Source organism: Diadema antillarum, unplaced genomic scaffold, assembly GCF_040938485.1.
Source record: "Diadema antillarum isolate AM-2024a unplaced genomic scaffold, OU_Dant_1.0 scf00000038, whole genome shotgun sequence".
In the NCBI taxonomy this organism is placed as follows: domain Eukaryota; kingdom Metazoa; phylum Echinodermata; class Echinoidea; order Diadematoida; family Diadematidae; genus Diadema; species Diadema antillarum.
The window spans coordinates 1,168,811-1,193,248 of record NW_027270927.1 but is presented as its reverse complement, the minus strand read 5'-3'; the positions used below and the strand labels follow the sequence as shown (position 1 = coordinate 1,193,248).

Below are 24,438 nucleotides of genomic sequence, written 5' to 3'. Positions count from 1 at the left end.
AATGCAAATTACAGTGGGTTCCTTTGAAATTTTTTCCTCAAAGTTTTGCTAAAGGGTAAAAGATAAATACATTTAAATACTCCAGAAGTCATGTGACATTTTGTCAATTACAAAAGGGTGAAATGACCTGCGGAATTACTCCGGACAAATGTAACGTTACTAACCGTAACGTTACTAACCATGCTTTTGGGGGTCTAGCTAAGAAATTATTGGTCGAACTGCTAAAAAACATTGTGTGAACATTTGTCATGATGCAATAATTGAAATTAATGCAACACTTTGTTTGAAGTAACTTGAATTTTTGCACACTTTTTGTTACAAGACATTGATTTTTTTGTCATGTCCTTTTTTCGTAACGTTACTAACCAGCCCTTTAAGTTGCCATAGCAATGCTATTATTTCTTGGATTGTATTCATTCTTTACTGTATCATAAACCTGGGAAGGATGAACTTGTTTTTGACATAATTTTGGCTTGAAATGAATAAATGGTAATTTAGTAGTAAAAACAAATATCTAAATTTGTTCAAATGTAACGTTACTAACCGCGGAATTGCCCATATACAAACCAAAAATTATTTCGGATAAGTACATAATCATAGTTAAAAAGTGCTTGTTGAAGATTGACATAACAATCAGAATAAATGGTGGTGGAAATTAGCAGTAGGCCATTGTCCTTTCGAGGCTGATCTCATGAACAAATCTACAATATTGAAGCTGCACGTTATTATACACTGTATCTTAAAACGCGAAGCACATAAAAAAGAAACTGGATTTGCAAATGAATAAGGACAAGAAAAGAACATCCAAAAGGAAGGGACCAAGACATACCAAAAGCAACAATAGGGGAGTGGGAAAAATGGGCAAAAAATATGATTTAATGTAATCAAAAAACAATTTGTGTATACATTATTCTATGTAAGTTTGTAGGGCAGATTCTGAAAGAGAAGAATGTAAGCTTTACAATGATGCATAACTCCATTCAAGTGGACGCTTCTAATCTATCTAAATATTGGGAAAAAAACACACTACTCCAGAAAAGTGCGTACTGAGAAAAGAGGCTCTGAAGTACACTGTCTATTCAAGCGCTTAATCTCATACCAAACCGTTCTGGCTGTGCGATGAATGGGACCAAAAACAGGAAGTGAACCACCAGAATAACAACAACGAAGGGATTATTGGATTAAACTGAAATTAAGCATGCCTCATTAACACATTCTGTCCGTAATTAATGCCAACTTTCAAAGCAGTAGCTCTATCCTTTCAAAGTTATTAGAGTTGAAAGTGAAGAGTGTGGACAAGGTTTTTCAGAAATGAGAAAGGGATTTCAAAGACACACCTAATCACACTATTCTACCAAAAATGTTCGAGATAAACTGCTAAAAAAACACACTTTCCTGCCCCTTTTATGATACCAACTTTTAGCATAATGTAAAAAAAGACCCGCTCTTTCAGAGAATGTGAAAAAGTCAAGTTCGGCTAGGTTGACCCATTTCACTTATTTTCAGTCCCCACGCAAAATCAGTGTGTGCGACTTTATGTTCGTTTTGAGGTGCACGGTCACATATGGTCTATTCAAGAGCTCAATCTCAGAGAGCCGTGCTCTGCAATGAATGTGGAAAAACAATATTGTGTATCTTCGCAGCAACAACAATAAAGGAATGATCACACTACGGTGGAATTTAGCATGGTCTACGGACACATACTATCCATGACTATTGCCAATTTTTAAACCAGTAGCATTATTTTTTTTTTCGAAAGTTATTACAGTTGAAAGTGAAGAGTTTGAAAAGCGTTTTTAAGAAATAAAAAGGGGACTCTAAGACATACCTCATCGCACTCTCTAATACAAAAAAAAAATCAACCAGTGTTCTGGAAAAAATGCTGAAAACAAGATTTGTTTTCTTTTTAATCATCCAAAACCTTACGACAATGTAGAAGACAGATTGTTATTTCAGAAAATGTATTAAAAACCCTCAAGATTGACTTGGTTGACTTATTACATCTATTTTGAGTCCTCACACATTATCACTGCATGCGACTTTCTGTTGATTTTGTGATGCACGTCACATAATTACACAGATAGAAATGACGTTATGGCAACCGGTATGCCTCTGGTTTGCCTTTATCACATTATCGTCGCAGCAGATTTTGCAATGAGTGACAACAGATTTGCATGATTTGACAAACCTTTGATCGTTTATCTTAGATCCCTTGGATCGAATCATTTCCTATAGAATGATAGGCTGATGATGCATGTAGACCTAAGGGTATAGAATAAGTCATTCCCAGTGCATAGAGAAAACAGAGGAATTTCAACAGTAGATAGTGTAATCATAGCATTTTGACCTTTGACTCTTGACATGAGACCAAAAGACTCAAAAAACTTCCATAAGGAATATTCGTAAGACAATTCATACATATCACTTTAATGCGAATGTACTGATACAATACCTCGAGCCAGAATTTCAAGATATGGAGAAACAAGCATGAAATCTTAGCATTTTCACTTGACCCTCAGGTCCCATGAAACTACCATACATATTGCAACAATGGTGAAAAAGATAATGAAATGATACAGCGAAATTTTCGAATTAATCTTGATCTGTGACTTTTGACCTGAGCGCGTGCATCCACAACATTGTTGAATGGTAGGGCTACGATATCTCAAGTTTCATTTGGACACCAAACACGGTTCTAAGTTACGTTGTACACAAAGGACGTACGGACGGAGGGAAGGACAGACTAAATCACATGCACACACATACACACACACACACAAACACACACACACACACACACACACACACACACACACACACACACACAATCCTCTGACCAAGCATCCAATATCTGTCGACGCACTTACCTGGCATATATGGAACTTACATAGACACCTCCTTATCTGCCTGTTCTATTGAATTGCATGGGCCAAATGTTCGCATGTGCTGGGCTTCAAGGCACGTCGCCTACTAAGCGTATAGCAGGGAACGTGAATTGCCGAAGATAAACTTGGCCATACAGAAAACGTGTACTCCGCATTGATTGCGAACTCTATTCAAAACGCAACCGACGAGGGAAAAAGCAGTCTGATAAAACGTGTTTCACAGGATATGTTTGTTAATGGCGTATGCACTGTGTAGTTTCACAATGGCCAACCCAACCAATTCATTTTCTTTCTTTCTTTTTTCTGCTCATATTCAAGGCATTGTATGTCCCTTCGAGGCTATGAACTGGTGTGGAAATATGCCACCTGTCGGAGTGACCTGATTATCAAACGAGTGATCATGTTGAAGGTCATGGACCATAACAAGACAGAGAAAAGCCTAGGCATGAACCTGCAGTCCTGCAGATTGGTAAATTTGTCTGACCATCTGCAACGTCAGATCTCATCACTGAAGTAGAAAGAGAGAGAAATAGATTATTACAGCTAGATAACTATAAATATTGTATGGGTATGCGTGAGTGCATATTTGTAAACCATGTATAGCTAATAGTTACCTACTATAGTTATACACTGCGTATTAAAACAGATGTAGATACTAAAATAGCTAGATGTTCATATATGAATACATAGTATACAGAATATATTTTTACAGTCTGTATATGTTTATATGAATTAATGTTGTATGTGTACAATGTTTGCGAAAGTGCATGATTTATTTCAGACGATGTAGTACATAGTTTCTATGCGTACAGCTCAGTGCACATCATTGAAAATCGCTTTTTTATACGTAGCTAGTGGTGACATTATTACTTTTTGCATACAGCTGCCGTCTTAAAGTAGGTGTTACAAAGAACATTTCCCACTTTTGATCCTTAATGGTTCGAAAACTAAACATCAGGAAACATTGTCATTGATGCGAGTAATAGCTGAATGGTGAAAATTTTAGTTGCAGGTGATTCGAATGTGAGAGCACGAATCCGTCTCATTGAATCCATGTTTAATTCAACTTCAACTTTCAACTTTCAACTTTATTTTCACCTCCATCAAAATGAACAAAGAAATTATGTACATTGCATATACACGGGATATTTGTAATACAGAACAAAATTTGAAAAGGTACATAAGAAAATTATAAAAATGAAAAGTAGATGCGATTACATCTTTGTTAAATACATAAAGCGTATAATACAAGTCAACTAAGGATGAGGATGGAAGTGGAGGGTCCCACTAAGAAGCAAAGCTTGTACGATATGGGACCCTCAGAAAATACACAAAACATTAATATAAAACACAATAAACGAACCGATGTCAACTGACATCAAAATGATTGGGAAGAGAAAAAAAAGAAAAGGAAAGGAAAAAAGAGGAAAAAAGAGAGGAAAAAAAAAGGAGAAAAAAAGAGTGAACTACAGCATGTGCCATCGTGGACGCAAGCAATCTAGATTTCATAATGTAAAATAAGTGATAAAATACAAGCTGGATTGAATGTAATGCAAAACATTTTTTATACGTAGTTATGTTGGTAAGAGTGCAGGAGAAAAAAAACCACATCGTTATATTTAGAACACAGACAGGGACATACTTAGGAGGACTTATGTAAAAAAGAATGATGACTTGACTGAGATGATAAAGGGAAACTAACTCTGTTGGATGTTGTAAAATTTTAGTAAAAATGATTTTAATTTATTCTTGAAGGAATTCAGAGATTGAGCTGTTGTAACGTTACTGGGAAGTGAATTCCAGTACTTTGGCCCATCGTAAATAAATGTGTTTTGAGCAAACAAAGTTCTCAGAAATGGCAAATGGAAATCATTTGATCGCCGTGTTGGATAATTGTGAACGGATTGATTTCTTTGAAAAATTGTTTCAAATATATTTGGGAGATTATTTTTATTATAATTATACATAAATTGTCCTAGATTAAACAAATACAAATCATTAATTTTCAATATTTTATGCTCATAAAATAGTGGGTCAGTATGGGACAAAAATGCAGTATGACATATAACACGGAGTGATTTGTTTTGAAATAAAAGTAATCTATCTAAGAATGTTTTATATGTATTTCCCCACGCGAGAATACCGTAACTAAAATATGGCAATATTAAAGATGAATATAATACGAGCAGGGACGACAAAGGAAAACAAAACTTATAAGCTTATTAATTCGTGAAATGATTTTACATATACTGTCAATATGAAATTTCCAGGACAGCTTATTGTCAACTGTTACTCCAAGAAATTTTAAATGGGAAACATTTTCGAGTGGAGTACCATCTAAAACAGTATCAACAGGTAATGCCTCAGTAGAATTACTAAAGAGCATATATTTTGTTTTTTGAAGATTAAGAGATAGCTTATTTGCTTTTATCCACTGGGCAACATTTTCTAATTCTAAATTTATTGTATTAACAAGGGTAAGAAGATTATTGTGTGAAACAAATAGATTTGAGATCTATAGATCTGCAAAAAGAATAACAGAACGAACATCTGATGATCTACAAAAATCATTTATGTAAACAGTAAACAACAGTAGACCTAATAAACTTCCCTGTGGCACCCCACATTTAATATTTAATATTTGTGAATTACAACCATTTAGAGAGACATATTGTTTCCTGTTCATGAGGTAGCTCCTGAACCACTCCAAGGCCTTCCCGCACACTCCATAATGATGTAATTTGTTAAGTAAAATATCATGATTGATGGTGTCGAAGGCCTTGGAGAAGTCCAGGAACAAACCTATCAGATGAGAAGATTTATCGATAGCATGTGCCACTTTTTCAATAAAACTCAATAATGCATGTGTGGTGCTATGTTTCTTCCTAAATCCAAACTGAGAATTCGTAAATATATTATTAAATTTAAAGAAATTAATAGTTCTTTTATAAATAATTTTTTCAAGAATTTTTGACAATGCACTTAACAAAGAAATTGGTCGGTAATTATTTACGTCTAATTTGTCACCTTTTTTAAACAAGGGAATGACTTTTGCTGTTTTCATACTTTCGGGGAAGGTGCCATTAAAAAGGGATAGATTAAATATATGAGCTAAAGGATCCGCAATTGACGATATTACCCCCTTTAAAAGAAAATTGCTGATATCATCGTGTCCAGCACTTTTTTTGGAACTAAAATCAGAGACAATAGTAATTATCTCCTGAGTGTATGTTGGATTAAAAAATATTGAACTACAATTTGGGGGACCCAAAAATTCGGAAAAAAATGTTTTGTGGAGGGAGGAATATTACTTGCCAGGCTTTCCCCAATTGAAGAAAAATGGTTATTCAAAATTTCGCCAATTTTTTGAGAATCTTCAAAAATTTCACCATCAAATCTAATTTTTGTAATATTTGACTTAACATTTGATATATTCATGGCTTGCTTTAAAACTTTTCATGTATTTTGCATATCATGCCTGTAAAATTGTAACTGATTAGTAAAATATTTTTTCTTTTCTATTCGTATAATTTTCGTCAAAGTATTTTTGTAACAAGTGTATTTCAACTTTGATTGCTCAGTACGTTTCATTTTAAATCTGTAATATAAATTATTCTTTCTATTTATTGAACGCAGGAGCGATTTTGAAATCCATGGGAGCCTTGGTATTTTTTTGTAATTAGCTGATTTTTCTCTACGTTTTGGAATACAAAAGTCCAAATGTTGGATAAAAATCTTCATAAAATATTCATAAGACAAATTAACATCATCTGTATCAAAGATACAGGACCAGTCTGCGGTGTCTAAGCTAGCACCTAGCCTAGCTATACTTTCATGAGTAATTCCTCGTTTAAATATATTGTTGTTTTTATTATTAACTGTCTCATTTAAAGAAAGTTAAGTTCCAGATTTTGGTCAGATTTGTACCCTCTTTACAACTGAACTTTGCACAGGAACCAATGATGCGTTTGTCAGTGCATGCTTACAATCATGGCCCTCAACAATAGACATGAACATGAATACCACGAATTCCATCTGGCTAGGCTTCTGGTCTCTAGCTCCAACGCACATGGACGCCTTTAATACCAATAACTTATGATGGATTGCCCTGGGCACTGCTAGTCCTAATCATGGTAAAGGGTAAAATGCATGAACATGGGGGGGGGGGGGGAATAAGCACTTGTTTTCATGTGCTTACATACACTTCATTGATTTTAAGGATAAATTAAGACTAGCTGTGTTGAGACTTCCAATGAATATGTAATAGGGCATTCAAACGCTGCCCATTGTTCAGGACCATTGCCTGGATATCAACCACACACTCCCACATGCACCAACTGACCCCTTCGCCGATTAATTTAATAAGATTAAAGTTTTCTTTAGAGAGTTGAAAATAGAGGAAAATTTGAAACCTGATTTAAGAATAAATCTTGAATTTAATAGATGAAATCGATTTACGCTTTCTCTTTTCAATTACCTACAACAAAATTGTGCATTTTTCCTCCATTGTTCATATCAATGTAAGCGTTATCTGAAATATAGTTTTTTAATTATGGATCTAGAGTGGGAAAAGTTTTTTTTTTTTTGCAATATTAACTAGTACAACGATATGAGGGGATGGAACCGACTTCAGTAATCCATGCTAATTTTGGAATGCAGTTTTAATTCTTGATTCAAATTACCAACCCCATGATATATTTCTGCATTATACATTTTGCTTGTTTTCTACAAACGCAATTACAGTAGTATATAGACGTTAACGGAAAACTAGTACGATGCACTTTTGATCTTCCTTTCTGTATTTGATTTGATTTGATTTATTATCTGTATGTCAATATTTACAAGTTTATTCATTTTCTGCAATGTATATACCATTGTACAAAATAGCAGTAAAACTTTGACAATTTTCCTCATTTATAATCATTTTCATCAATTACACAATACATCGCTAATATAATTACATGTTTAATGTCCATACAGAACGATTGCCTGTTTGGCAACCAATGATAAATAAGATTCCACGAACAAAGTGTATGAATTAAGCACAAAATTAAAGGTGACACAGCTTTCCAAACACATTGCATTTACAGCGGGCTTTGGCTCTCTTAATTCTACTTTTCTTTAGCTGGTGACAGTTTGTCTGTGAAAAAAAAAAAATGTCAGCTACTTTTTCAACTAGATATCAATTACAAACACCAAATAGTATATTTCATACTATACGCATTCTGTACTAATACATGAACACTGGTTCAAAGCACATCAAAACTACTAAAACTCTACCGACAAAATAATGTGGCGTGTGATTATATATTTCTAACTAGGAAATAAACGATAATTAGCAAAGAGAAGTAGTTTAAGAGTCAATTACACGTAACATGTCAACTCAAATTCGTTATCAGTAAGTACAATGCCAATAGATTGTAATGTGGAAATCATAATTTCATAATGAAATTTGTAATCAAATGTTGACCTAAAAACCTAAAGACAAAGTATCTTTTAAGCGTCGAGACCAGCATATGTGATAGACTCACTAGATTTACCAAGGCCGAAAAAGCACACTAATTTTTGTCCCCTTCTGTGATGAATGTGTTTGGATATTACTTTTTATCAACACTGATCAAGAAAGGCTTTTCATTCAAACAGACCAGCGGGATAAATGTAAATAGAAAAGACAACAACGAAATAAATCAAATTATTGTCATCAACTCTGGGGCATATACATCCCTAAATCACTCGTTTCTGTGACCCCGAATGCCTGCAAACCTGTCTTGAATTTTGAAAACATCATAAAAGCAAAAACCTACAGATTACTAAATGAATAGTTAAATTTGAATTACAATCATAATTTGTGTGGCTGAAGAAGACGTCTTAAAGAATACATCACATTTGACTTTCGACTGGTATAAAGCATTCCAGCTTTAATTTGCCACTTAAGATGGGAATGAATATCGAATCAAATTTCCAAAACAAGTAACCGGAAACAATATATACATATATTTGATCGCCTTTTTGAGATTCAAGGGAAAGTAATGACCACTTTTCCTGTGTTAGGAAACTTTAGAACAGTGGATACTGGATACGAAATGTCTCTTTTAATAAATTGGGACCAGATGACCACTTTACAGGAGTTTGTCGAAGCGGTCATGACTAAATTCCATAGAATAATTGGCTTGCATTTCTTCCGTTGAAACAGTATTCCTTCATTTTAGCGAGAGGATGTTACAATCGTGCCAGTTTGCAGTTCACTTTGATCATTGTGTAAAGCTTAGTATTGTATGTCAACTTCAGTATACACTGGTATATACCAATTCTTCCTGGTTATTCGTTAGAATAATTGTATGCTAAAGCTTCTCTCAAGTAATAGTACAACACATAGAGATGAAAGAAAAGTAGAATAGAGAATTGTATCATGAGTACTATATTGATGATGATTATAATAAACATGGCACAACAATAATATTCTGTCATCGGTGCATTGGAGTCTTGTTTTTCGGCTGAGGTTGCGTTCGGGAGTACACGTACGCGGAATGGCCGATGACATCCACAATTTCAAACAGTGTGAGAATACTTCCGCCCAGCCACAACCCAAGGGAACCACCTATGTCACCTGTGAATGGGTAAAAATCATATCCAGGAAAAGAAAATAGAGAGTGTTTTAAAAGTATTTGTGAACTTTGCTCAAATGCATCTCGACTTAAAGCAGCGCTAAATAGAATAGAGTGTTGATAGAAGTGCTTTGAAATGCGTAACCATAAGTATACACAAACACACACACAGATCAATGAGCATTTATGCATGTGCATATACACATATTTGTAAATTTATATGTGTATATGAATTTGTTAATAAATTTATATATATATATATATATATATATATATGAAGAGTTTGTTTGCAAAAACCGACAAGTCCATATTTATCAAGTGGAGATATTTGCGATTAATAGTCAAGAAAAATATAGAGAATAATAAGAAATTTTTTGCATCTTTTGACCATAACTTCAAAAAAGTACCTTTATGTGTAGTGACCTATATATCATTTAAAAGGTATTATTTTGTACTTTATGACAGATACCGTACTTCAAAATCTTCAAAAATGGACTTATCGGTTTTTGCAAACAAACTCTTCATATATATATATATATATATATATATATATATATAATATATTATACATATATGTGACCCTGCACCACAAAACCCAACAAAAAGTCGACTGACAAGGATTTTTGATTAAGGGCAGACTCTGTAACAGGAGAATCCAATCATGAAAATGATGTATAACTCAATTCAAATCGACTCCCCTAACCTATCTAAATATTGGAAAGAAAGCACACACTCTGGAAAAGTGTGAACTGAGAAAAGAGGCTCTGAAGTACAGAGTCTATTCAAGCGTTTAATCTTTATCATGCCGTGCTAGCTGTGCAACGAAAGGGACAAAACACAGGATGTAAACCATCCGAGCAATAACAATGAAGGAATTATCAGATTAAGCTGAAATTGAATATGTTCTATCAGCACATTCTGTTCATGATTAATGCCAACTTGCAAAGCAGTTCCATTATCTTTTCAAAAGTTATTAGACTTGAAAGTGAGGAGTATGTAAAGGATTTCAAGGAATGAAAAGGGGACTCTAAGACATACCTGATCATTCTATTCTCCCCCCCCAAAAAAAAAAAGAAAAAAAAAGAAAAGGGGTTGTAGAAAGACTGCTGAAAATACACTTTCCCCATTCATGCTATGATCGCAAATTAAAGAATAATGTAGAAGAACGATAGCTCTATCAGAAAATACGAAAAAGTTAAGATTGACTCAGTTGACCCATTTCACCTTTTTTTGAGTCCTCACGTAAAATCAAGCTGCGCGACTTTTTGTTCGTTTTGAAATGCACGGTCACATATACATGTATATCCACCCCCGAGTCAACCCACGAGTGCGACATTTAAAACAGGTCCATGAGTCATACAGCTCATGAGTCATACAGCCCATGAGTTCGACACTAGGTAAAAACAGACCATTGAGTTTGATAGGTACAATACGGGGCTTAAAGTGTCGGTCTCGTGGGCCTTCTTGAATAGCTCAATGTCGAACCAATGGGCTATAATATTATGACTCGCGAGCTGTATAACTCAGGAGCTGTACGACTTGTGAGCTGTATGACTCGGGGGTGTCGGTCTCGTTACGTGTACCCATATATATATATATATATATATATATATATATATATATATATATATATATATATATATATATATATATATATATAATTATATATATGTATATAATGTATGATATTGTATAATGATCAGATGATAAACAAACGTAATGCAACACACTGGAATAACATGTCAGAGTTTGAGTAAGCTTTCTCAGGAGAAGGGGAAGGAGTTCACACAGGACTATTCTTTCTCTCAAGTTCGAGTGTTTAGTATAAATCATCTAGGAAGGGCATACTATTTTTTTTTCATATTACTGTTCATTCTGAGTAGGCCTAATGACACACCAGTTTTCGGGGGGGGGGTTCCCCTGGCCAAAATAAAACCAGGCAAAGAAAGGGCGATGCAATAGAGCAATAAGTGGAATAGAAAATCATCTTGCATTGAATTCAGTTACCAACAAAAATACATGCTCCAGCTGAAAATCTCAATATTGTGATAAAGTGTACGGGCTCTACCTCTGATAAGACAAATTTTAGTTGAAATTGTCTAGGAGTTATAATACTCATAAACGTCAATATGAATTGGCATGATCATGTCGACAATGTGTTTTGTTCAATATCTAAAAAGATAATTTTGTCATAGAAATGTAAATATTTAAGGTCTAAAAAAAGTGTTTTAGTATATTTTACTGTGTCTTTAATCTACAACATTGAAGAGATGCCACATTGAAGGGGAGAGAGCTCTGCTGTAAAGCCAAGATGGGAAAGCACTCGTTATACCAAAAGATATCAAGTAGAATTATTATGCTGACAGTCCACTACATTGAGCAGGATACCACTCCCATTCTGAAAGACAGGAAAAAAAACTCAAAGTTGAGATATTGTTAGTAATGAAGTTATTTTGTACTGAAATGTTGAAAAATGCAGAAATAAAACCAAATAAAGAGAAAAAATCTGAAAGAAGTCATTTTCTTTCAAAAGGCAAGGAAAAAATAGATAACAACGTTTGATTAACATCTGCACTCCGTAAAAAAAAAATAATAATCCAAAAGGATTGCTATAAGTTGATAATAATGACACTGTTTTATACTTACACAATAAGCTGAAAAAGTCGTAAGCTTTCCTTTGCTTGATCCTCTGAACTGTCATATCCTTGAAGAACACAGTAAGTCCACAAATGTTTTCCCTAAAGTTAAATAGCAAATAAAGAAGGTTCAATCCGAAAGGCATCTTAAACCATTTTTATCTATTTAGAAAAAAAAACCAGTTATGACACAATCAACGTAGCAGACATTACATTATTAGTATACGCAAAACAAAACAAAAAATCATATATTTCAATTAATCTTTCATCATTATTACCATCGTTTCCCAATCAAGACAAGACAAGAACACTTGAAAATATATTCTTATATAAAATGAGCATTATAATAATTGTTTGATCGAATTCAATACTTACTTTAGCTTTGCAGCATTGAAGAAAAAAATGAATACGAGGAATACACAATATATTATGTGCTCCTTCATGAAACCGGGGAAAAATAAATGTGTTTGCCTGTGTGTGTGTGTGTGTGTGTGTGTGTGTGTGTCTTCTTTGGCTGAATGTATGTCTTTTGATGTGATGGACTGTGCCAAGTTTTGTTTTTCATGCGTCCTTAAAGTGCTGTTCATGCCTTACTTAAAGTAATCGGTGTTCTGGCCGTACAAAACACTCAAAGGGTAGGTCCAGAAGGTGCTTGGGTATGCCACATGAGACACGAAGGCTGAATAAGTTCTCCTTGAACAGTCAGATGGGCAGTCACAAAGTGTTTCTGCGTTTTCTACGAAAGTATCTGTGATAGAATAAAAAGGGGGATATTTTGAACAGTGGAGGAAAAGGTTTTTAAAAAATAAAACCGAAATATCGGTTAACAAAAGTATTCCATATATATTTTATTCCGAAATCAGAATCTCTATCAAATGTGTTGTCGATAAATAATTCAGTGTTTGAATAAGGATGACTATGTAACGTCACAGTGGACTATATTGTTACGTTTTTCAATGGACGAATCATTTATCGATGTTTGCTACAAACTGCAAATATGAGAAATGTTATCAACAAATGTGAAAATAATCGTGCTCATATACCACACCCAATGTAATATGGCAAACCGAGCAATCAAGAAAGATGGTCAATGGGGAATGTGACTAAAGATCACCCTACGATTTCAGAGGCTCCGCTGTGATGTTGCAAACCTTGCTAAAATGGAAATGCGAGCTGGAGTCTAGCTACCTTTCAGTTTTCTGAATACATTTTGACAAAGTTGTGAAATATCAGGTGGCGTATCTAGCTTGTCCGATGAGCAAACAATTTAATGATATGCTAAGATAAATATGACTGCGTGGTGCTAGTTGGGAAATTATGAGTTCTAAGGAGGAGAAATTCTGAGGAGATTAAAAGACTTAAAACTCCATTCCGAAGCTTCTTCCCATCCAAGATTCAAATTTCTGTATGCCTTCATTCTCAGCAGTCGAGACGTAGCAGTCGAGACGTATGGCCGAGAGGTTAAAGGCGACGTCTCAGAGACGTGAGGTTGCACACGTGCAGGTTCGAACCCCATAAGATCAGCAGCTTTGATTTATAACTAAAATAGCAAGTAATCAGGAAGGTAAGGCTGAACACTATGGTATCAGCACGTAAAAAAAAAATAATACAACAAGATAAATCACAATTACTAACTGTAGGCAAAGACAGTGCAGTTGAAGAATTCCCAAGCATTACACTCTCGACCAGCACCTGAAAAAAAAGGATTAAAATTAAGTTTAGACCAAAGGCAAATAATTCCGGTTCAACGCCTAGTGATGACAAAGTATTTCCCTAACAGTTCCCAAGATTAAGGTGATTGGAGTCTACTCTGTTATCTTTGACATAGGTCCCAATGAACTCGGGTTTTTTTTTTCTTTCTTTCTTCTTTAAAAAGTCACACCGAACGATTTTTTTTTTTGCGTTTTACAAATTATTTCGTTTATATGTATCCATGAACGACGGGTCATTTTCAAACATAGGATTGATTCTAAGTTTTCTATCGATTTAGAAGTCTATAGCTTGAATATTTCAAAAACACACGATTACAGCAAAGGTCAATCCATTCTTTAAATGTGTAATAGATTGTAAAATCAATGCTGTATGTTGTGAAAGTGTTTCGAATGAGTTGAAGAGCTTTCAAGCAAAAGGCGCCAAATCCATTGGAAAACGATGGATTTAACGCATTTTGGAAGCAAGCTCTTCAATAACTGACGATTTCGATCCGTCTTTAAAGACGATCACGTTTCCATTAATTCTAACCCCCCCCCCCAAAAAAAAATAAAATAATAACAATAATTATAATAATGTGTATACTTACTGTATAGTTACGGCTTCGAACATCAGTTTAAAAAGAAAAAGACTGCAGTGACTATGCATATTTCGAACTTCATGCACGCCTAGGAAGAATGTGCAGTTTCATTACCAGTATCGGTTGGTTCTACTATTCCTTTCTGTCTTTATTCTACTTCACAAACGCTGATGACACGTGGTCTGCCTCGACGGATATTTCCTTTTTGAAACTTCTTTGTCATAAAGTATAAGAAAAGTATAACAGTTCTAACAAACTCCCAGTTTGGTTGCCGAGGAAAGCATAGCACCTCTCATGCATTTTGAATTTCATTGATAAAGTAGCACATGCTTATAGTCAATCACTCTCATTTTATTGGTATCTTCTTGCACTTCTTCAAGGCCTTCGACACTATTAATCACAATATATTTATATAATATTGACTGGCCCTGAGGGAGGTACCAGAAAATATTGCCCAAACTTAAAGCATATTGCCCGAGTCGAAGACGAGGGCAATATGTTTTCAGTGCGGGCAATATTTATCTGGTACCTCCCGAAAGAAAGGCCAGTCAATATCATAATTATTACCTATCCCCTAGGTAAATTAAGAAAATATGTGAATACGGCTATACACTATGATACAGATCAAGTCACATTTGACTACCTGTAGACCATCAACATTTTGAATAATTGCAAAATTGTTCATCAATGTATATCATTCAACTCCAACTTCAAAGATACATATGTAGTTGTAACAGGCAAACTTCAAACATCTGAACGCTCTTACACTTTATTTTCACTTCTCTGTTTAAAGTTGAAGAGTTGTAAAACTAATGGTCACTTTGCAATTACTGAGCACAAATGGACTCGTCATTGTTTGACGCCTAGTGCTGCTGTAAGTGGTCGACCCTGTATGAGTTGATTTATCAGCGTTCTTCCGCGGTGCGTGTAACTGACACCCTGGACGTCCTGGACTGTTTTCTTTTTGTGGTCGATCGGAATGTTTACGTTTAAAGCATTGAGGTGGGGAAAGAGATTCTACTCTTTCTCTTCCCACCTCCCTGTTTTACAGTGCACTCCTATTATAACGACCATGGTTATAACAAAATTTATTTGGGCTGCAATGTCATCCACTATATGTATTTCTATTGTTTATTTATTCAGTTATAACAACATTCCGATCTAAAACTTCCGGTCCCGAGGAATTTGTTATAACAGGAGTCCACTGTATACTTATGTAAAACCCCCGGATGCTCGTGATATGCTCTAATGTCGCCTGCTGAACTCCTGACCCTGCAAAATACCAACTGTAATTGCCTCGCAAAACTACCTCGTATAGGTAATAATGCTTTATAAGTTGTCCCACTATGGTATACGTGGGAAGGCCTTGGAGTGGTTCAGGAATTATCTAACTGATCGTGAACAATATATTTAGGCCGTGTCACACCAGCCTTGCGTGCGACTTGCAATTTTGACTACCCGGAGGTCCCCGTAGATATCCGCACATGACAGTACCTAGCATGTATCTCAAAAGTAGTCGCCCGGATGTGCGCACGCATATTTTTTTACCCGCAACCGTGTTTAGGCCCTGTCACACCTTTCCGGGCAAGCTGCTCGGGCTTGTTACGTGTAGGGATTTTCTAGCATACCGGACATTCCTGAGGGCGGAAAAGGATTTGTGCGAGTCAGCGCATGTGTCTTACTTGCGGGACGCGTTATACTTGCGAGTATACTGTGTGACCTTTGTACCAGTCGCGTGGGGGCTGACAACTTAGTGAAGGAATTCCTCTAATGGAATGGCTGAAATCTCACAGAATGTCATTATCTTGGCTGCATACGGGACTGCGAAGTACCTGCGTGGGAATTGCCTGGGAAGTCCTGCCGCTAAGGGTCTCCTATTGGCGTTCTGCGTGGACCTCTACGGGCATTCCCGCGACTCACCCGGAAAAAGTTTTGGTCATGCTCAAAACTTGGCTGCGGTTAAATCGGACTTGCGTGAGCACCTCCGGGCAACTACGCGCTAGATACTGTCAGGTGCGGACCAACTGCGGAGAGCTCCTTTGAGTAAATTTGTTTCCCCGCAAGTCAAGCCGCAGAAGTTCCCCCGTACGGTTTGACAAGGCATAAATAAAAATTGCAAACATTCTTGTTCGCCCGCTGAAAATCTTCTACGTGCTGGAAACTACCTCCTCGCCACAAGCCCGCGTTATGATGTGACACGGCCTGTACAATTATAACTCTGATATGAGAGAATTTAATTGTGGCGTGCCACAAGAATTGGGCCCGTTGTTGTGTATTGTTCATATTAATGATTTTTGTGCTTCCTCCCAAATGGTATCATTCATGCTCTTCGCCGATGACTCAAATGTATTTTTTCACATAAAGATCCAAATATTTTAGTGCACACAGTAAATTCTGAATTACAAAATTTACGTGATTGGATACGAGCTAATAAGCTGTCCCTGAATATCGATAAAACCACATTATGTTTTTTAGTAATACTTTAGACAATTTGAATGTGAATATTCATTTTGATGGCACTGTTTTAGAAAGTGTTTCATATACAAAATTTCTTGGAATTACAGTATATAACAAACTTTCTTGGTAATTTCACATAGATAATGTTTGCAAAATTATTCCACGTAATATAGGTGCCATTAATAGGCTCAAATTGTTTCTTCCTCAACAGTCATTACTCATGCTGTATTCATCTTTGATATCACCTTATTTAAATTACGGAATTTTAGCATGGGGAAGCACACATCAAACATTATTAGATAGGGCTTTACTGCTACAAAAGAAGGCACATCGAATCATTTGTAATGCCGCTCCTTGCTCTCATACAGCTTTTTTTTTTTGAAAATTAGATTTTGAAAATTAAAGATTAGTTTTTATTTCATTTAGGACAATTTATGTATAGTTAACAGTCTTCCGCTTATAATTGATTCCATGTTTCCTCGTAACCTGACATACCATAGTTATCCAACGAGACAGTCTAATGAATTTCATTTTCCCCTGCTTAGAACTGTGTTAGCTCAGCAGACATTTATTTATACAGGTCCTATATTCTGGACCTCCCTTAGTCCAGACATAAAAAAAAAATGTTCCTTCATTGTATTAGTTTAAAAAAAAGATTGAAATCATTCCTCCTTAACTCTTATGATGTCACAGAAAGAAACTAAGTTTGTTTGTTTAATTTTTTTAATCATGTAGGTTTTGTAAGCACCAGGATGGTATTGATTCTTCTTAGACATGTTAGGTCGCATCTTTCGCGGCATTCCACATCGCATCCCTTGCTTATTCTATTGCGAACTTGTATACTATTATACGTGACTTCACAGAACAGATAATATGCTCCGTTATCAGCATGTCCATATATTATGTTACTTTCTCGGTCGCTTTCAACGCTCTACACTTCTAATATGGCTAATAGTCTCTGTGGGCTTGATCTTTAATGTATCGATTGATCTAGGCTTTTCATTTTTAGTTGTCTCGTCTCTTTACTTCTATTTCTGTTTCCTCCCTCTCCCCTTTTCCCCTTCTTTTCTCATTTCCCGCACACTTGTAGTTAAGTTATTCACCTATTTTTTTTTCTCCCTGTGAGGTGCCCACATAGTACAAGCACAGTCTCTTAAGTGGGTACCTCCACTTTTTTTTCGCAGAATACAATCTATACATATGTTTGTATGATAAATGCCTCACTTTGTAATGGCTTCTGACAAATGTTATTCTTTGCTGTCTATGTATCATTCCTTCAAATGCATGTCGAATTTTTACTTTTGTACATTCTGTTGAAAGAAAGTGAAAAGGAAACCTTTGAATTGAATTGAATTAAATTGCCGTGTCTCTGAGTCGTTTAACAATTTCAGTAATCTTTTGTTAATTCTTTTTTTTTTGTCCATGAAATAAGTCCCCCAGCTGCTACCTACCTTTCATCATAAGAGTTTTGCAGCCACATGCTTCGCGTATGAAATCCTCACTACAATCAAAATAACACTCGGTGTGCCCGTAGTAGTTGTAGTGCTTCAGAACCCTTTCGCCACACTGTCCATGAGGTGGCGGCAAGCTGGTATACTGTGGTAGAAAGTGAGGTGAACCAAAATATGTCTATTGATTTAAATATTTCATTCTATGCGAGAGACTGGAGACAACCATTGAAGTGATGAGACAACAGTTCACTGGATATCCTTTATATGCAACTGCGCCTAAAGAAATATGACGCTGAATGTGTTAGCTTTCGCAAATGGGAGGTTGTTGTTGTTTTTTCTTTAGAAAAAAAAAGGGTCTGAGCCTTGTAATGGCCACTGTATAAAGTCTTGATGACTTCCGTTTTACAAAAATGGGCATGGATAACCTACATAGAATTATTTACTCCCCCGCATCAAACTTACTACCCGTCATTAAGAAAAAAAAAATGCCTCTATATATTATGTAAAGTCTGACAGAATAATTATGTCAATACAGAATATGTCAGGATGTTTTTTTTTTTCATATTTGAAAATGACCAGTGCTTCATGTTTGTCAATGTGCAAATGAAAGTTTACAAAACAGCTTAAAATTGACATTGGGTGAGGAAGGTAAGTGGTAGAGATAATGCGTTATAACGGTGTGAAATTAGGAGGTGATGAAGTAAGATTACGTTAAAAAAAAAAGAGTGTCGGCATTACCGTGAAAACGATGGGATCAGAGTGATCTTAGCTGTGTGGAATGACTCAGGATTATCATGTGAAACATATCGTTATTGTATAAATGTCGGCAGTATTCAAACACTAGTATTATAGATTGTAGCTTTAAAAAAATACTAACAATGTAACCACGACCAAAATATGCTACAGATATTAAGGCAGTGTGGTTAACGAGTAACATGCACTCTATAATACCTCGATCACGTCTACAGCAGCTAGCGTCATTTCCCCTGGTGCTATCCCAAAGCCAGAGTCCTCGATGTTTGGTTCGGTGCCGTAGTCGTAGAGTACGACTTGGAAGCCGGCAGAAGATCGGAGCTTTGGTTCGAAAAAATAGTCGAACTGTCGGGCGTCTAACGTTAGTTTAAGACTGTACCTCCTTCCTATGATAAACCGGAAAGAAAGTAATGAAATTATCAAACCCTAGGGGTTACAGGTAATAAGATTATCCATGCAATTCAGTAATCCTGAAAATCTTATAAGCTTTATTGCAAACCACAGTCTGCATAAATACAAATGGTTATTTGATAGAGAACGTATACTCCAGTATCCAAATTTTCTGTTCTTCTCCATTCTCAGGACAATGGTAACACTTTCGATTCAACATCAGAAGAAGAGAATCATTACGCCCTGCGCCAATCCTTAATTTGGAATCGATTAAAGGCAAATTGGAAACACCTTCACAAGTGTCTTTCGTGTCATTTCCCCCTATTTGTGATACTGCATGATATTGAACAAAGTAATCAAAACCGGGAATGATGAGAATGATGAATTTCGTAATTGTCCCTCGGATAGGACATAAAATGGAGGTCCCGTGTATGAGAGAGTAACAACTCATGCACGTAAAAGACCCCGCTTCATTCATTCATCGCAAAGAGCAGGGTGTTTAACCCGGTGAAGTGGTCCCACCTCACACCCAACTGGACCCCATGGAAGACCAGCTTAACGTAGCTGAATATGGGCTATCCAGCCATCTTCTCAGATGGAAAATGAATCAAACAAACAATAAGGCATTGCAATGAGATTTTACTACCTGCAGTTCTCAGGGTGAGTTTCGGCAGACCGTTAGACTCATCGTTAAAAACAAAACACACACCCCAATCAGTCATTTTCAGGGTGAAGTTAGCCACTGTCAGTGGTTCCTGTCCCCAGCTTCCGCTGTGTAAGAAATGCGAAACATTCTGGTGTTTATAAAAGGAATGACCATCAAGAAGGAAAGGAAATAATCATCGAATTATTGATTAAAAAAATCAAGCAGATTAAGACAGACAAGAGAAATGGTATATTAATCAATCATTATAATTGTTAATTTGGGGAAATCACACTAATATTCGAACAAGAACATGAAGAAGGGGAGATTCTGAAGAATTCTGACGACATAATTTCTCTCTATTGACTTTATCCATCGTATAGAAGATTAAACAATGGAAAGAACTACATTACGTCACTCCGACAAGAAAAGGAGGAGGTTCATTTTTTGAAGACCTGTATACTTTATACAAGATGATCAGCAAAAATATTCCAAAATGTGTTCCTTAAATCTGCTGACCATAATACGCTTCTAAACAGCATCAATAGCACTGGGACATGCTTGTCTTATTTAGGGTCAAGATCAACTTACAATATCAATGTGCTCTCCAGCGTTTGACCCATGTCAACAAACACTCCTGTCATGTTGTGTATGTCTTCGAGTGCTGGTTGGTATGCAGTCATGTTGATATTTGAGGGATCAACAAAGATCTCCGTAAGGAAGTCTCCCAAACTCGTTCCGCTCACCAAGTTAGCCCTGTAAACCAGGGAGCGAGGTTGTTGTTTGATGATAAAAATGTACAGAGTGATTGTCATGACTCTAACGCAATCATTGGTAGATTGTAAAAATAACTACACGTTTGAAGTGGCAAAATATACTCCTTGGCTTTGGAATGATCCGTTTTACAATGCATAGTGACATTTCAAATGAACAGAAATAAAGATTTGTGGAGCTGTGCGGTGCTTAAATCATTTTGTAAACAAAGCACGTTTTGTTGTGTCTCTATAGGAAGCATACCGAGCTGCATTACTATAATGTTCGTTTCGTGCAAAAGACTGGCGTCTCTGTGTGTTGCTGGATTTTTGCTTTAAACAAACGTTAAAGTTGAAATGAAAAAATATGTACAATATGCACAGAATTGTGAAGAAGTAGGAATGAGAGAATCCAGATTCTATGCACGCATATTGTTATTGTTATTGTTGTTAGTATTATTGCTATTATTATTATTGTTATCATTATTATCATTATTCTTTTATTTATTTATTTATTTATTTATTTATTTATTTATTTATTTATTTATTTATTTGGTCATTCAACACCAAACAGGGGTATACCTCATAATGTAAAGGAGTGACACACTGGCCAGGGCTCAAAAGAGCAAAATTCTTTACTATTATCCGGGGCATATGAGTCTCACGTGTCTCTCCATATCACATAATGAAGATCTTCATAATATGACATTTGATTCGTCATATTCATTAAAAAAGCGGAATATTCACAAGTCGTTCTTCCTTTTTTTCAAATTGAGTTTCGAGCAATTATAATGAGTTCGAGTAGTCATTTGACATTAGATACCATAGGTAAATTGGGAAAATCTGTAATGTTACCTAAAAGAATTGTAGTTGCAGATGGCGACGGAGGGAAAGTCTTTCTCCTTGTCGTAGTCAACAGAAATGTCGACACTCTTAGGGTTGCTGGCAAAGTAGAAGGATCTGTCGATCAGCTGGAATCCTGTTACTCCCATCGCTGACAAGACCAGAAACAGCCAGAAGAGCCTAGTATTTTATTATTACAACACGTTGTTACTATACCACGAGCGTGACAATCGGGGCGTGTGACAAATTATTGTTAAAAATATGAAAGAGTAGACATATTGTGCTAACAGCTTGAACATGATGAATTATTCGATGGATTTCCCTAAAGCTGAGTTATCACCATGTTTCCGGCAACCACGGCAGCGCCGTTTCAGGCCACTGTTGACATAACTGGATGGACAACGATGTGAGACGGGATAGGCAAACGCAACAGGCCGTGATTGCCGTGGATGCCTAGTCAGATTTTTTAAACTGTCAAAAAATTTGCCACTGGAGTCCATGTACTAATGGACGAATCTTGTATGCAGTGATAAAACGGGGTTAACGCAAAAAAAAAAAAAAAAAAACGGTACTACTCGTAATAGTTCGCAACAAAATTTGGAAGCTGTCCGTTGCGACTGAAAGTATTGATAGGCTAGCCTGACCAGACGCCGTGAGAACAGCGTCTGATAGCTATTTGTTTACAAGGGCCATTACTGGATCGAACAAGACTAGAATGCATCTATCCACGCCGCACTACATTTCTGCCAAATGGGGCTGCCGTGGCCGCCGGGAAGCGTGTTTTTTTTAGACGGCACAGATTGGGGAAACTAAAAATCTATCGGGGACCCTATCCCTAAACCTAACCCTAATCCTAATCCTAACCCTAACCATCAAACCCTAACCCTAACCCTAACCCTAACCCTAACCCCAACCCTAACCCTCACCCTAACCATAACCATAACCAAAAACCCTAACCCAACGTTTTTCCCATAGGTTTCACACGCGCCATGCCCCAATCTGTGCCGTCTTAAAAAAAACGCCGCCGGGAACATGGTGTAAGCGTAGATCCCCTGTGTTAATGAGGGAAAGAAAACTGTTAGCTGAGAAAATGTTTTGAAGTGTAAAGTTTCAATTTTATAAAGCTGTGCTTTCAATAAAATGAAAGCAACAGTGAAGGGACCATGAACTTGCAATCATTTTATATACCTTATTAGCACATCATAACTATTCGTTATTTTCAAAGCAGTAGCACCATCCTTTCATAGGTTATTAGAGTTGTAAGCGAAGAGAGGGGAAAGAAAAAGGAATGTAAAAAGAAATAAGGTATGCCTCTCAAGCATAGCTTATCACACTATTCTACCAAAATGTTTATTACAAAAGGCTGCATGAAACATTTCTCTTCTTTTTTTCATTAGGTTTATATGATTCCGAGCGTTACAGTACAATAGAAAAACTGAAACTACATGAGAATTCATGTGGTTAAATAAAGGGATGTTATAATTTTGGTTGAGATTCAGACTGAGCTTTCATCTTTTTTTGTGTGTGTGGGGGGGGGGGGCGATATTAAATCACACTTTATGCAATAACAAGGAGGATAAAGTTCCAAGGTGTTTCCTCTTTATTCTAAGTGATTTTCTTCAATGTTTATTTGAAGAAAATCAGTTTTGACATTGCTGAAATATATAAAAACAAAGTTCGGTTGAGATGGGGGTACAGGTTTCTATCTCTTATATGATTATTTCTTTTAATATGATAAGAATCCTTTTATTGTATGAAATATAAATGAGGATATAATTCTAAGAGGAATTCAAAGTTTCTTTGTTTTTTTTTTAATCGGTTTTGAACTGGCTGAAATATCTTTTAAAAAAAAATTACAGCAATCCTAACAAAAGTTCGGTCCCCCTTTTGAGAGATTGCTTTGATTTGTATATCTCAGCCATTTCAAAATCAATTTTGAACAAACAATGTTGTTAAACCTCTTTGAATTAAATACCCTCTCCCCTCATATTTCATAAGGGCTTTCCCATCATCTTGACAAAAAATCAAACACACCAAAAAAGAAAAAGGAAAAAAAAAGAACACGATGGAAGCCTTAAGCTTCACCACAACCGAAAAAACAACCCCTTGAATACCTTTCACTGGTCCACGTATTTACTGAGGGTTGGAGTCAGCATGTGCCATACAATTTGACTGACTGAAAAAATATAAGCTGTTCATGTTTGATTGTCTAATCCATGCTCTTTTTGATAATTATGATAGAAATCCCAACTATAATGACAATGAACATTTCAGTAATGATAAAAATCAGTCTGAGAGCATGTATGTCATTATTGATGAGAACAAACAGTTATGTTTTGGAATGCTTTTTTATATTTGTCGTGCCAAGTTGGCATGTATTGCATGACATTTCATCCTTTTCACAGAAATTGTTTGAAAGTGTATGAGATTGTTTGTAGAAAAACAAACAAGCAAACAAACGAAACAAAACAAAAATAAAAGCGAACTCTGAGATTGAAATCAAACTATTGTTCTCTATGGGCATGAACAAAAACACTGGCTTAACTCACCGTCTCGTTTGACGTTCTGTTGGGTTGAAGGCGTATTTTAGTCCAGCTATTCCAACTGCCTCTGGAATGGCCTTGTAGAAAATGGCAAACCATGACACTTTGTCCTGGAATCTCGCGTAAGGAGGGGGACTCACTGCGGTCTCATCCCTCCCGATCTCCTGCTGTTTCGTTTCTAGGCTTACAC

General features: G+C 36.0%; 1 protein-coding gene across 1 annotated transcript; it reads right to left on the bottom strand.

Moving 5' to 3' along the window:
- Positions 1-9,349: 9,349 nt before the first annotated feature.
- LOC139709671 (acid-sensing ion channel 2-like) lies at positions 9,350-21,854 on the bottom strand. Its single transcript, XM_071621632.1, has 6 exons — positions 21,718-21,854; positions 20,702-20,866; positions 20,114-20,238; positions 19,276-19,463; positions 18,325-18,469; positions 9,350-9,492 (listed from the first exon to the last, which is right to left on the bottom strand). Exons 1-6 carry the CDS (start codon positions 21,852-21,854, stop codon positions 9,350-9,352), a joined length of 903 nt encoding a protein of 300 aa, XP_071477733.1.
- Between the last annotated feature and the right edge of the window lie 2,584 nt (positions 21,855-24,438).